Source organism: Megalobrama amblycephala, linkage group LG3, assembly GCF_018812025.1.
Source record: "Megalobrama amblycephala isolate DHTTF-2021 linkage group LG3, ASM1881202v1, whole genome shotgun sequence".
NCBI lineage: Eukaryota > Metazoa > Chordata > Actinopteri > Cypriniformes > Xenocyprididae > Megalobrama > Megalobrama amblycephala.
The window spans coordinates 52,502,238-52,517,653 of NC_063046.1; the positions used below are offsets into that span (position 1 = coordinate 52,502,238).

Consider the following 15,416-nt stretch of genomic DNA (forward strand, 5'->3'; position numbering starts at 1 on the left):
AGGACGAGGACAGAATGTTGATTGCACATTGTCTCGGGGGTATTTCTCACTCCTGCTCCCCTACAGAGGTGACTCATCAGAGTACAGTAGGATATCCAGATACTTATGCATTTATTTGCACCAAAACTTTGCCATAATTAAATGTATATTGGGTTTGTCATTCATGATAGATCAATCATATTTATTTAAAGAAAAGCTTTCGTTAAAATAGAAGAATTTATCTGTTTCTGTGAATTTGTCTCCTTAATACCAATTATTTTGCTCAAAACAATAGTGAATCATGAAGAGGAAGTGACATCGTTTGAATTTTTCAGAGGACTCATGTTTAGTCACAACTAAATGGAAGTTATGGCAGAAGGCAGAATTAAATGTATTAATTTTCAATACATTCTTCAATACATGGGTTTCTAATACATTGTCCTTCAAAACACACCTGAACAAGCTATTCAAGGATTACTAGAAAGTTACAGAAAGGTCAGTTTAATCAGGGATGCAACTAAACTCAGTGGACCTTGAGGGACTGAGTTGAGAATTCCTGCTCTAATAGAATGTTCAAACTTGAACATTAACCTTACAATAACCTTTCCCAAATGTAAAAGACACCTTTTTGTTAGATTTTTCCAGTTTTGTCAGATATCATGGTAGAAAGTTAACTAAAACAAACTAACTAAAAACAACAAGCAACTATATTGCTACTACCCATTTGCAATATGTGTCTCCCACAAAATTTTGTGAAATGGTTTAGGCCCATGTCAGTATTGACATCTTTTACATCCAGGATAACAGGCCTGTTGTACATGATCCTGAGCTTAGTATTGGACTTAAAAGGAGATGAGCAAAAATTCATCATTGTTTTTTTAGACTGTTGTTAGTACATGGCCATTTTTCAAAATTATCTTAGAACAAGGATTCCTATTCATGAACAGAGCTGACCCTGCCACATTGATCAAAGTGTCAAGGCAGTAAAAGAGGATAATTGAAACAGAAATGGCACATTCTCCTTTGAATACCTTCTGGAAAATGGTCCCAGATCTTCACTTTACTTAGACCTCAATATGATTACATGCACTAATTTTCGTCGAAATTAAATAAAACCAATCCAATTTTACATTCTGAAAGTTATGCTTATATGAACCCTAAATGGTGCAATCTGATTCACATATTTGTTTACATGCATTTACATGCATTTAGAATGAAACTTCAGTGCTTGTGCAGTGCCCAGTCCCGATCACAACTGGAGAAAATCACTGCGATAAAATCACTGTTTACATGAAGGCTTTTCAGTCCAATTGAACCATCGATCCAATTATAAACAAATTGTTTGTGTGCATGTAAATGTAGCTAATCTGAATCTATAAGATATATCAACTTTATTTTTATTGAACATGGCCATTTGTAACTTGAATGTGCGAGGCTTACGGCATCATTCACTTCCAGTGATTTTAGCTGTAAAAAAAACAACAACAAAAAAAGTCTGTTATGCTGGGTCATATTGCAAACTGGTATTTGTTATGTTATTTTATTTTATTATGTTATCATAATCATAAACACACTGAGCAAATAGTTTTACTACACGTTATTATTCTTGTAGAATCGGAAGTCTCGTTTAAAGTAACCAGCTTACTTCCGCATTGCAAAATAAGGTGGTGGACACTGCTCAGAGAAACTGATGTTACATTTTTAAATACATTAAATATGATAAAAGAACATCAAAACACAAAATTATTTTAAAAAAGGGAAAACCACAGCTACAGTTTTTATTTTACTATGCAAAAAAAGCGCTAAGAAAAACAAATATATACTTTGACAAAAAAAAAAAAAAAGTTATTAATATTTCTTTGTGCAAAATCAAGAGAGAACCATTTTCATAATTTCTTTGTATGACCGCCTGGCCAAAACGCACCTGTCCGCATGATTTGGTATGTTTCATTGCATAATCATAAATAAAACAACCGACTCCAAGCCAATATGCTTATAAAATCAAACACATTTTAATAATATTTGAATAAAGGGTAAAGATGTAAATTTTCCAAGGCCAGACATCACTTTTGGTCACTACTGTATATCCAAATAAAACCGCTTCTCAAACAAGAAAAAATATAGGGTGGGACTTTTTCCATGGGGAATTGATTGGATGGTTGTGGTTTGCTATTGGTTGAGCTCATGTGAGTGACAGCTTGTCCCGCCTCACGCCAGTAAACATCATCTGGAAGAGATTCGAAAACTCAAAAGATTATGAGGGCACATGAATTTAAAAAAAAAAAAAAAAAAATATATATATATATATATATATATATGTGTGTGTGCATGGATAAATAATTTATAATAAATACTGCAATATTCCTTAAAAAAATAAGAATGGTCCATTTTGATTTCATGGTGACTTTAAAGGAGAAGAGTGATTCATTTGGAAGGTATGCAGATATTTTACAAAAGCTCACTGATCAGATAGTCCATCACATGTCAGACGGCACGCTCCGTCCTTGCCAAACTACCAAACAGCAGCAGCTGGCACACACCCCACTGGGCATTTTCCACTGCCCCGTCACCGCTCCATCATATGTAAAGATGAGAGGCTGTAATTCTCAAGCTATCTATTCTCAAGGTTTAGCCACACAGTCTTACCCCTCCACTCGTCCATCCACCACAGCTCCCAAACCAGGGTGGTATCCATCTCTTGTCTGCTATGGGGGGGCTGCAGGACAACCTCTTCCGGCATGGCATCACTCCCAGTGCCCCACTTACAGCCATCAGTCACTGTCTCAGCTGATAGCTCCATGTGTCAGCCGTATGGATGACTGTCGCTTACCTGTACGGACCTGCATGCCAATAGACTCGGAGTTACGGGGAACAGAGTAGTCAGTCTGTTCAAGTATTTCACATCATCTGTGACGGGATGGAAAAGCATCTTATATTTATTAAGGCTGTGAAGTGGGTGTATACTGCAAAAATACATTTCTTACTCAGTATTTTTGGCTTGTTTTCCAGTGCATATATTTAAAGGTGTTGTAGAACGTCTTTTTAAAAGATGTAATATAAGTCTAAGGTGTCCTCTGAATGTGTCTGTGAAGTTTCAGCTCAAAATATCCCATAGATTTTTTTTTTTTTTTTAGAAATTTTGGGGCATCATTAAATATGAGCCGATTTAGGCTGCGGCCCCTTTAAATGCTCACGCTCCCTGCCCCCGGAGCTCGCGCTTGCCTTTAACAGCATAAACAAAGTTCACATAGCTAATATAACCCTCAAAATTGTTCTTTACAAAGTGTTCGTCATGCAGCATGTCTAATCATGTAAGTATGGTATTTATTTGGATGTTTACATTTGATTCTGAATGAGTTTGATAGTGCTCCGTGGCTAAAGCTAACATTACACACTGTTGGAGAGATTTATAAAGAATGAAGTTGTTTATGAATTATACAGACTGCAAGTGTTTAAAAATGAAAATAACGACAGTCTTGTCTCCGTGAATACAGTAAGAAACGATGGTAACTTTAACCACATTTAACAGTACATTAGCAACATGCTAACGAAACATTTAGAAAGACAATTTACAAATATCACTAAAAATATCATGATATCATGGATCATGTCAGTTATTATTGCTCCATCTGCCATTTTTCGCTGTTGTCCTTGCTTGCTTACCTAGTCTGATGATTCTGCTGTGCACATCCAGACGTTCTGCCCTTGTCTAATGCTTGAACATGAGCTGGCATATGCAAATATTGGGGGCGTGCATATTAATGATCCCAACTGTTACGTAACAGTCAGTGTTATATTGAGATTCGCCTATTCGTCGGAGGTCTTTTAAACAAATGAGATTTATATAAGAAGGAGGAAACAATGGAGTTTGAGACTCACTGTATGTGTTTTCCATGTACTGAACTCTTGTTATTTAACTATGCCAAGATAAATTAAATTTTTTTTAAATAAAGATGCAATAAACACAATTCAGAAAGAAAACAAGTTTATTTTTCTTACCCCATTACTTTTTCTCATTTAAAGTTAATTTTGATCATTTTATCAGGAAACAAGACTTAATATCTTCTGAAAGGATTAGTTCACTTTAAAATGAAAATTACCCCATGATTTAAATGCCAGTGCATGGAAACCACCTGTTTGAAGCTCAAGATCAAAAGTGCATCCATCCATCATAAACATACTCCACACGGGGTTAATAAAGGCCTTCTGAAGTAAAGCAATGCGTATAAGTTAGAAAAATATCCATATTTAACATGTTATAAAGTAAAATAACTAGCTTCTGCCAGAGTGCCTTCCACCATGTCTTTTACGCTTGTTTTGTATGTTGAATACAGAAGGCGTAGGATGTAGCGTAAGCGTTTTGAACTGCAAGAGTTTTACACTTTCTTCCTAAGTTGAATATGGAAGGTGGTCTGGCGGAAGCTAGTTATTTTACTTTATAACAAGTTAAATATGGATATTTTTCTTACATATATGCATTGCTTTGCTTCAGAAGGCATTTATTAACTCCCCAGAGCCGTGTGGAGCACTCTAAAAAATAAAACATTGGTTCAACAAAAAAAAATGTTAACTTTTTCCACTAGAATTTTTAACTTAAGCCAATTGTGAGAATTACATTAATTCAAAGCAATATTTTGAGTTGATCCAACATAATGTTTTAAGTAAGGTGAAGACGTTTTTTTGCCACAATAAAACGCATTTCTAAGTAACATGAACTTAAAAATTGTCAACATGAATGCAACTATTTAAGTTGATCCAACATAATGTTTTAAGTAAGGTGAAGACACTTTTTGGACACAATAAAACGCATTTCTAAGTAACATGAACTTACCATGCACCGCTTGTCACCATGATGGTAAATCTCCAAAAACCCACATTAACAGAAACTCTTCTAAATTAGCATAACAAAACACTAATTACTGCTAAATCTCCCTTACCATTAATTTTGTGCAAAAAACATTATATAACACTTAATTTTAGCATTTACTCTCCCTTTCAAGTGCCATGGGCAAAGCATGATGGGAAATATAAATCCCAGCCCAGTTTTACTTAACTTAAGTTCGTCTAAATTAAAAGAAGTGTTCATACAACTCAAAACAATGAAACACGTTTACACGTCATCAGATTGTATTTTACATTAACAGAACTTAAAATTAAATACATTTTTGATTAACTGAAAATGTCATGATAGTATATCGAATCAATAGGCATAATTTGTGTCATCCAAGCTCAATAAAATAACAATTACAAGTAAAAAGTCTAACAGCATTTCAGAACTTGATTTTTTATTTCACAACAATATATATATTTAAGTAATGACTAAAGGTCCCCTGAATTAGTTTTTAGAGTGAGTATGTTTATGATGGATGGATGCACTTTCGATCTTGAGCTTCAAACAGGTGGTTTCCATGCACTGGCATTGTAAAGCTTGGGAGCATCGGGATGATTATTAATATAACTCCGATTGTATTCGTCTGAAAGAAATCATATACATCTAGGATGGCTTGAGGGTGAGTAAATCATGGGGTAATTTTGTGAACTAATCCTTTAAGTAAATTACTTCTGTTTAGATATTGTACCGGAAAACAAGACAAAAATACTGCGTAAGAAATTTACTTTGTGCAGTGGTAAGAATCTGGTTTGAGAAGTAACCAACTAAAAGTAGCAACTAACTTAGCTATATGTTTGTCAGTAGTCTGAGAGAATAGCGTGACATAATAGTGTCAATTCTAGATAACTGATCAAACGAGTAGTAGTGTAGTGCGAACAGATACTCTTAGTTAAGAATTGAACACACCCACCTAAATGGTTCTCTCTCATACGTAGCATAGGAAAGTTTGATTCAGTAAAAATTACCCTTTTTGTAGCTTGTAGGTTTATTTTGCTTGTGGTTTGCTTGACAAGCTACACTTTCAAAGCCTCCCCAAGTTTTGGGGAAAGTTACTTTTAAAAGTAATGTGTTACAATATTGCATTTCTCCCTAAAAAATTAACTAACTTGCTTTACTTAGTTACTTTTACGGAAAGTAAAGTTACTTTTGCATTATTTTTGAGCTTGCTTGTTTTTCAAATAACGAAAAAAAGTTGTATTTTTGGCAAATGTAAAGGTTCTTTCACACCAAAAGTGAAATGAATAAGCCTCAGGCTGAAGGAAATGCAAATTTACACCTGGATTGCAGAAGAATAGGATGCAGGAGAGGAAAGTTTAACACTCTAATAAAAAATAAATAAATAAATAAATAAAAGTTGAATTGTATCTTTGAAGGTCAGCAGCAAAGACATTGGTTAATAAAGTGAGATTAAAGACAAAGTATTTGTGTTATTTAACATGTTTCATTATTGCAGGTAATATTCTGAGTGTGTTTATGTGCAAGTGAGATGAGTAAATGTTCACATTTAGTCTAGAACTACAAAAACCATCATGTTTACACAGCGCTTCACTCCTGATTTCTCTCAACATGAGGAAAACATTTCAATGTATAAATGAGAAAAAGTAAAGTAAGTGCGTTACTTATTTGAAAAAGTAAACTCAGATTTTTTATTGTAAATTTAAAAGTAATGCATTAAATTACTTTAAAAAAAGTAATCTGATTACTCGCGTTAATTGTAATGCATTACCTGCAACACTGTTTTTTCATTTCAAAAGAGGGTGAACGAGAATATGGCTGAACAGAAATTATGAGGACATTAGTTGTGTTACTGTCAATATTAATCTCTTTTCAGAGTGTTATGGTTTGCAAAGACCATGCTTGAATGTGTGAATTCCAATCATTTTTCAGTAAAAATAGCAATGTACTTGGTGCAATAATCTTTGTAGACTCGTGGTTTAAAGCTTATAGAGGATTTTTTTTATAAAGGATCTTGCACAAACAAAGACTCTGCAGTATCAATTGAGAATATAATCCTGTCATTATTGGGGCCCAAGGGAGGCCTTTTTCAGCCACTCAGATGATGACAGTTCACAGTGAGTGCCTATTATTCAGGACTAAATGGAACTGAAAATGTACATGCCACACTGAACTGGCTGCTGAAAGTACAGTCCTCATGCCAGCAGAAATGGCGAATCCCTTGTAATTGTGCCATTAGTGTTCCCATTCACTTCAGTCCAAACAGGCTGTAGTCAGTCAATTGAATGTCACGACAGTATGGGAGAGTTTACTTTTATTGCCATCTCCTATGCTCTATCCTTTACATTTCCATAAAAAGATCTTTTTATCTTTGTGAATGCCTACTGACCGAAGATGTTAAATATGAATTCCATAGTATATCATTTTGATTTAAAATCGGGAAATAAATGTGGGCTTGAGAATATTTAATATAAACATTTACATTTATGTTCACTGTTATTATTTCATATTTATCATGAAATACCACTGAACCACCAAAGGCTCTATTATTTATTAGAATTAGATAAAATAATAATTCTATTTTGTAGAAACTGGTAAATTTGCAGAGGAAGGCCTCAGTCATGTTCATTTGACAAATATTCAATATTTCTTTGATTGGAAGCATTTAGTCACTCACAAGGTTCTTCGTTCAAGTATTGTAATTACATAAAACATTAGTTATTGGTGTATTGTTACTTTCTGGTCTGCCGATGAATTATGATATGAAAAAGACAAAACTGAACACTTGCATCATCATAAAAGTAGTGCTGAATCTGACTTTATTAGGTAAGGCACTTTGAAATGTATTCTCTTGCATACACACTTTGTTTTTCTTCTTCTTCTGTGGTTTATTCATTGAGACTGCCTTTATCTTGCAGGCCATGTCTGTTTCTACTTCTTTATTCCCCTGGACCATCTTTCACTCCCTGCTGGCATCTTCCTCAACACTGGAGCCATATCAATCAGCACATACTGTCACAGATGCTGAAAACTATAGGATGCTCATCTAACATGGTTCCCACACCTCTTAACCAGTGCTTTTCCATGAATTATCTAGCGGTTCGTGATTAATAAATAAGGATTTTTAAAAATATCTTTATAGAGAATGCACTCACAAAAAGCCATTTTTTAGCCAATGAAATATTTGAGCATAACCAAAAATCGTTTTAGGATTTTGCTAATTGCCGTGACTTTTTCCAGGCTGAAAAGCACAAAAATGTAACGATATTTCCAGGTTTAAATCGTGGGAACCCTGTTAGGACTGAGACACAAGTTCCAGGTTTTGAATATAATCTACTTCATACTGGAAATAGTTAATTAGCAGCTAAATTATTCAGTTAATTTATATTAATCTAATGAGTTCCCTTGTTGCTGAATATTTCATAAGGTCTGTCAAAATATAACAAGTATATTCCAATAAAAATGTGCCTCCATTAATTTGACACCTTTATAATTGTCCATCAGTGGAGGTGATTGAATGTTACAATTAAATAAACTAATTTAGAGAAACCTGTATAAAGCCTGACTGGATTAAAAATCACTTCCAATGTTGCTTAATACACTTGTGCTCTGATTCAAATAATCTGAATAATACAATTTGACAAAAAAAATAAAAATACCACTCAAACATTTTTTTAAGATAATAATTCGAATGTCGAATTTGAATTTTATTAATTTATAGGATGCAATAATGGCTGTTACTGGGTGAATAATTAGAACCCTAATTTTTAAAGTCATTTACTCCCTTGGGAGTTTAAGGCTGCGGTTAGGTTTAGCATAACCTCATTTTCAATAGTAATTACATGTGCAATCCAGTTAACGACACTTCAGTTTGCATATAAAATTACTACAAACTGTTACATTAATTTCTCATACACATTCTCATTTTACACTATTAGGACTGTGTAATGCCTGTAGATCTGGCATAAAGCAATTCCAGCCAATATAAATGCTGTTCCACATTTAATACCATTTTGGACCACACAGAGGCAGCATATATCAACAAAACACTCAAACTGAAACCTTGATTTTCTTGCCCTCAGCTAAAGCAAATCATTTTTCATTAGACATTTCCTGATGTCATTTCTTCATGTTTAATATAATGTTGATTTTTGTTTCATAGTAATGTTGTTAAATGCTCTTCAGTTTGGTCTGAGAGCGATGTTTGGATATCACAGCAGCATACTCTCTACCTGAGCGGTAAATGGTGCGCTTCAGTTCAGGTGTAGAGAAATCCACATGAAACAAGCCGAAGCGCACACTGAAGCCATCATTCCACTCAAAGTTATCCAGCAGTGACCAGGCAAAATATCCCTTTACATTCACTCCATCTTGACTGATAGCTGGAAGACAAAAACATCATGCAGTTGATCCTCAAAACAGAGCTCCCATCATATTATAATATAGTATATATATTTGAAATTCTTCCAGAAGTCTGGGTCTCAAAGCTACAAGGAATAACTGGATTTTACAATTTCAGGACTACAGTCACTCTTGTGAAAAATAAATAAGCATACTTTTAAGAGTATTTATTACAGCAATGTAATTTCTGTTGAAATTAATATGTCATGTATTTAACTATATTTATGATCACACATTTGCAACAAGTTGCAATTTAGTACATTTAAAATATGAATGTAATATTGAATAACAGTACACTAATAATAATCTAGTACATTACACATTCTTCTTTAGTATGTTATATAGTCAATAATAATTAAAGATGCACTTTTAAAAAAAAAAAAACCTTTTCATTTGACATTTTTACAAAGAGCACTTTCAAAAAAGTGTACTTAAGTGTGTCATGAAATTGTACTCTCTTTGTAAAGGGGGGTGTAATTCTGTTTCATGCTTTCTGACTTATTTACACTGTTAAAGAGTTGCATTCTCATGCTAAACATGGCCAAAGTTTCAAAACACAAGTTGGACATATGACGGAGTATTTCTGTGCCAAATACACTACTTCCGGTTTCGGACCGTGTTTTGGAGAGTTTTTTCCGAGTATGGCCCTTTATCACGTAATAAAGGGCGGAATTCCTTGTATGGCCACTTCTCCCTGAAAAGCGTGCACACACACACACACACCAACCAGAGCCTCCAAAATGAGACTGTCACCAAAGGTGTGTGACTTTGGTTGTGAGGGAAAGATTACCCTTTTCAGCTTCCCAAAGAACCCATTTTATGTTTTTTTACAAGATGTAATATAAGTCTAAGGTGTCCCCTGAATGTGTCTGTGAAGTTGCAAAATACCCCATAGATTTTTTAAATAATTTTTTTCACTGCCTATTTTGAGGCATAATTAGAAATGCGCCGATTCAGGCTGCGGCCCCTATAAATCACACGCTCTCCGCCCCCTCCCGAGCTCTCGACTCTATCACTGCATAAACAAAGTTCACACAGCTAATATAACCCTCAAAATGGATCTTTACAAAGTGTTCGTCATGCAGCATGTCTAATCGCGTAAGTACAGTGTTTATTTGGATGTTTACATTTGATTCTGAATGAGTTTGATAGTGCTCCGTGGCTAACGGCTAATGCTACACTGTTGAAGAGATTTATAAATAATGAAGTTGTGTTTATGCATTATACAGACTGCAAGTGTTTAAAAATGAAAATAAGGACGGCTCTTGTCTCCGTGAATACAGTAAGAAACGACGATAACTTTAACCACATTTAACAGTACATTAGCAACATGCTAACGAAACATTTAGAAAGACCATTTACAAATATCACTAAAAATATCATGTTATCATGAATCATATCAGTTATTATTGCTCCATCTGCCATTTTTCGCTGTTGTCCTTGCTTGCTTACCTAGTCTGATGATTCAGCTGTGCAGATCCAGACGTTAATACTGGCTGCCCTTGTGTAATGCCTTGATCATGGGCTGGCATATGCAAATATTGGGGGCGTACACCCCGACTGTCACGTAACAGTCGGTGTTATGTTGAGATTCGCCTGTTCTTCGGAGGTCTTTTAAACAAATGAGATTTATATAAGAAGGAGGAAACAATGGAGTTTGAGACTCACTGTATGTCATTTCCATGTACTGAACTCTTGTTATTCAACTATGCCAAGATAAATTCAATTTTCAATTCGATGGCACCTTTAAGGGAACAGTGGATGAAGTTTGTTTTTCCGGGGGAAAAAAACGGATTTGTGCGTGTATGTTTGTTTGTTCCCAGAATTTCGGTGATGAATGCTTTATAAACAAGTCCTAGTTTGTCACTGGATTTGCAGATCGCGGGTGGTGAGTAAAGCTGCATCAGATGTCTGTGTTTTGTTGGCAATCGGCGTGCAAGTGCATAAAATGTAAACAACGCGAACGGTTTTGTTCCCTTTTTATTATTTCGCAGCTTGCAGACGATCTCTACACAAAAGCTGCGTGTGCTCGTGACTCTTTAGCTCTGCCTACTGCAGGCACGCCTCCAGGAGCTCTGCTTTTTTCAGAAAGACTCGGTACAGCCATATCTATCTTTTATAAATATGACAAAACTAAAGACTTTTCAGAGATATGAAGGATGCAATACTACTCTATAGGTACTCAAGATTAAAATGATATTGGTAGAAACTGTGTGTGTTACCTACCCTTTAAGTACACTTAAGTGGCCTTTTATTTCATTAAATTATATCATCTGCAAGTACTTTTTTTTTTAAGAAAAACTTTTATTTTCTTTTGCCTTGAAGCACATTTCTTTTTTCACAAGGGCATTACTAGTCTGTATAAAATGAACTTTGTACTCTTCAGTTATTTATTATACATTGCGCAGAGGTAATATGACAGTACCTTTGCCAACTTCCTGCAGAGTGTCCTGATAAAACTGAGAGCGGTCGGCATCTTCAATCTGAACCGGGCCCATCTGTGAAAAGCCATTTTCTGCGATATAGATGGGCAGACTGGTATAGGTGTCCTAAAAAAACAAAACAAGCAAATGTAAATTATTTTGTTAATATGCCAATATATAAATCACTAATAAATATACTCCTAATTAAAAGAAAATAAAAGGAAGATAGAGAAAATTGTGCACTTGTACAAATAAATAAAAGTACCTTTATATATTTTAGCAATTTCCGCAATCCATCAGGAACAACAGCCAACCACTGAACCCCACATATGGGCCATGATGGGTCAACAACCCCCTCTGCCCCCAGATCCCCCACATAACTGAGCTCGTTGTTCTTACTAGCACTACTTAGATCTTTTACTTTCCGAGATGTGTAATAGTTCAGTGCAAAGAAATCCGCTGTACCCAGAGGAGTGGGCTCTTCCTTTGAGAAGTGTGGTAGCCGTAAGCCCTTCTTGTATCCCACATCCAAGCTCCTAGTCTCAATCCTGAACCTCATGGACTCTGGGTAATCTCCTGTGCAAAACACAGGCCAGGCAAACCAGCCCAGAGTGAAAGCCTTGTAGCGCTCAGTGGCTGCAGCATCTTTAGGACAGTCCGGGTCCAACGGCTCTGCCCAGTCACTGTTCAGAGCAAGAGACACTTGTCCTCCTTGTAAAGACCTGAAATGATCATTATAAGTATGCCAGGCTTTGGTGTGGGCACGCAGCATGTTATGCCCAGCCAAGTAGACTGATATTCCTGGATCTTTGATCCCAGGGGCAAATTTGCCATCCTCATGGCCCAACTTGGCACAAACATAGGGCTCATTCAGTGTTATCCAGAGCTTTACTCTGTCCCCAAAGGTCTTAAAGCAAAACCTGGCATAACTTTCAAAGATGTCAGCAATATCTGTCGAGTTCCATCCGCCAAGATCCTGTAAGGCTTGAGGTAGGTCCATGTGATACAATGTGATCATGGGCGTCACATTACAAGAAATCAAATCGTCGATCACTTTGTTATAATACGCCACACCTGAGGGTTATGAAAAAGGGTCAAACACGCAGGTAAGCAACTTCAGGGAGTGTAATGATTTAGGTAACAATAATTTGCAGACTGTCAAACATTTAAATCATTTAGGGCTTGTTACGCCTGGTCACTTCATGCGTTTTCTCTGATCAGATAGCTACCTGATTTATAAAAACGATTGCATTTACACATGGCCACATAAATGTGTCTCCGCAAAACGGATATAAATCCGATCTTCAATTCCCGCGCTGTATGCAATTTCATGGAGTTCATGTCACCGAAAGCAACAAATATTTTGAACGTAATTCTACAAAACTGAAACTGAAACAAAACATCAAATTACCATTCAATGGGATAAAATAGCTTCTCTTCCCTGCAAACGATAGCATGAAGAATGTGAATATTTAACCATGTCAAAAACAAAAGGTAAGCAGGTATCCATATTCATTTCAGTATCAGCAGACGCAAAACATTATAAAAGGTGACAACTTTTAAAGTTAAAAAATGAAATAAGTTATAAAAAACGGTATAAGTTATGTAAACGATATAAACACCTTCTGGGTTCTCGATTTTAACGATTAGAGCAACCATAAACGATGCAAAACATGCGAATTTTACGTTTTTGATAGGAATCCTATATAGAAAAATCACTCCCTGCCCTCCAGACTCATGACATCATTGCACTGCTGCAATGAACCTATTGATTGGACCGTTATCGTTAATTGCTATGATTTCATGTGAGTAACACATCATCAGAAGAGATGTGGTTGAAAGGTTTTTGATTAAACTATTACAAGGGCACTTGAATTAAAAAAAAGTGCACAGATAAATAATTTATAATAAACATTGCAATATTCCATAAAAAATAACTTTAAACATGGTAAAATGGTAAACAATTATTTGAAGCTGAAACAAAAACCAAGAAACACGCAAAAGTTTATGTTTTGTTTACTCAAACCTTTTCATGGACTAAGAATGCTAGAAGCATTTTGACTCATTTTTCATAATTTCCTGCTCCTACTGGTGAATACTTATGCTATTTAGGCCTATATCCCATTCTACTTTTTGTGTTTTTTTTAGTAAAAAATGATTTCAAAGTATCATCTACAGTGTTTGTAAATCTGTTTAGCGCAGAAAAAGAACAAGGGATTGACTTTTTTTTACTCTCATGAACCTCACACAAAGGGTAATTTTGCCCTGAGCACCTTTTGGATTGACATGATTTGTGGTTCCATCGGGAAGGAGCCGTGACCAGGATATGGACAGACGGTAATGGGTGAGACCAAGCTGTTGGATACATTTCAGGTCTTCTTTCCAGAGTTGATAGCTGTTACAGGCTACATCTCCAGTATGGTCTTCAAACACCCGTCCTTTGGTGTGGCAGAATGTGTCCCATATGCTGGGGCCTCTACCATCCATATTCCAGCCTCCTGCAAGATAGTTTAAGAACCCATTATACGTAATCTCATTTCATTTTTTGTCATGTACAACTATCAAATAACAAAGTTGAAAATTTGACTGCTACAGAATAACAAACCAACAGTCCACATCTACCTTTAACATAAGGTACTGTAGCAGTGCTATGGTACAGTGATATCAGCCTACCATGGTACTATAATGTACTTTAAAGAAAAAAGACCATATAATTACTAAGGTATTTGTCCAAAAAACATGACAATGTAATGATACCACATTAAAAACACTGCAAATTGATGCTATTGTATGCATTCTGCAGATGCTGCATCTGCACGTCGTGAAGCAAATTCAATAAACACCGCGACGTTTACTACAGTAAATATGAACACTACAAGTGTAAATGTACCTTCTATTTGATAAGCAGCAGTCGCAGCTCCCCACGCAAAGTCTTTTGGAAATACGGTGACATCCAGTAAAGACATTTTTAAGCCAACGATTAAGGGGAAACTAGACAAAGTTATCGCGCTATTAAAGGGAGTAAAAACACTTATTATCGACTAAATCCTGCATATGCTCTGCTTCAGTTTCGATAATAGCGCCGCTTAAAGTCAGCGGTGAACGTCAGCACGCCCCTGCGTGTTACGTCATCGCGCACCTCCAGCACGAGACCGAGCGAATCTTTTACAAGATACATTTTAATTTTTAAACGATTTTTTTGTTCATTTAACACCGTTAAAATACGTTTCTACATGGGAATTGAATTATACAAATGTATAACATTTTATTTAATTTACACTAGTGACTTGAAACATAACTTGTGTTTTGGCTCATCGAATTGAAATGCAGGAGTTTATCTTATCTCATGTTTAGTAAGAGACTGAAGAGCAAATAACACAAATAGGAATGAAATCTGAATAGCCCCGAGGACAGAGACCTTTGACCTGTATGAGTTGCAGTCCTCTTCACAAATGGCTTTAAATTGTTCCTGATCATAATGACAATGTATGGGAAAGATTGATGTTCCCATAGGAAACAGAAACATCTCTGCTCGATTCAGAGCCACAAAAGCTGCACACAAGGCATTGTTCTCTTCAGGTTGTTCAGATAGGGGAAACTTTTTTTTTTTTTTTTACTACTGCCAACCTGTCTAAACTTGTTTGTATTGCTGCAGTGTAAAGAGAGCCTTTTGTGAGGGCCACAAAAAACAAATGAGCACCTACACAATAGATCAAGGATCCTTTAGTATTGTGTTGCACTTTTTTTGTGTGTGTGGTTTTGTAAAG

At 35.7% G+C, this 15,416-nt stretch overlaps 1 protein-coding gene across 1 annotated transcript; it reads right to left on the reverse strand.

Annotated features, from left to right (window-relative positions):
• Positions 1 to 8,815: 8,815 nt before the first annotated feature.
• On the reverse strand, positions 8,816 to 14,765 carry gba3 (glucosidase, beta, acid 3). Its single transcript, XM_048186029.1, has 5 exons — positions 14,540 to 14,765; positions 13,923 to 14,147; positions 11,915 to 12,723; positions 11,652 to 11,775; positions 8,816 to 9,207 (listed from the first exon to the last, which is right to left on the reverse strand). Exons 1-5 carry the CDS (start codon positions 14,613 to 14,615, stop codon positions 8,996 to 8,998), a joined length of 1,446 nt encoding a protein of 481 aa, XP_048041986.1. The 5' UTR covers positions 14,616 to 14,765; the 3' UTR covers positions 8,816 to 8,995.
• Between the last annotated feature and the right edge of the window lie 651 nt (positions 14,766 to 15,416).

Coding starts and splice junctions, on each gene's coding strand:
- gba3 (XM_048186029.1), bottom strand. CDS start 14,615: ATGTCTTTACTGGATGTCACCGTATTTCCAAAAGACTTTGCGTGGGGA. Junction 14,148..14,539: donor TGCTGCTTATCAAATAGAAG/GTACATTTACAC, acceptor ACTATCTTGCAG/GAGGCTGGAATATGGATGGT. Junction 12,724..13,922: donor AAATCATGTCAATCCAAAAG/GTGCTCAGGGCA, acceptor CATAACCCTCAG/GTGTGGCGTATTATAACAAA.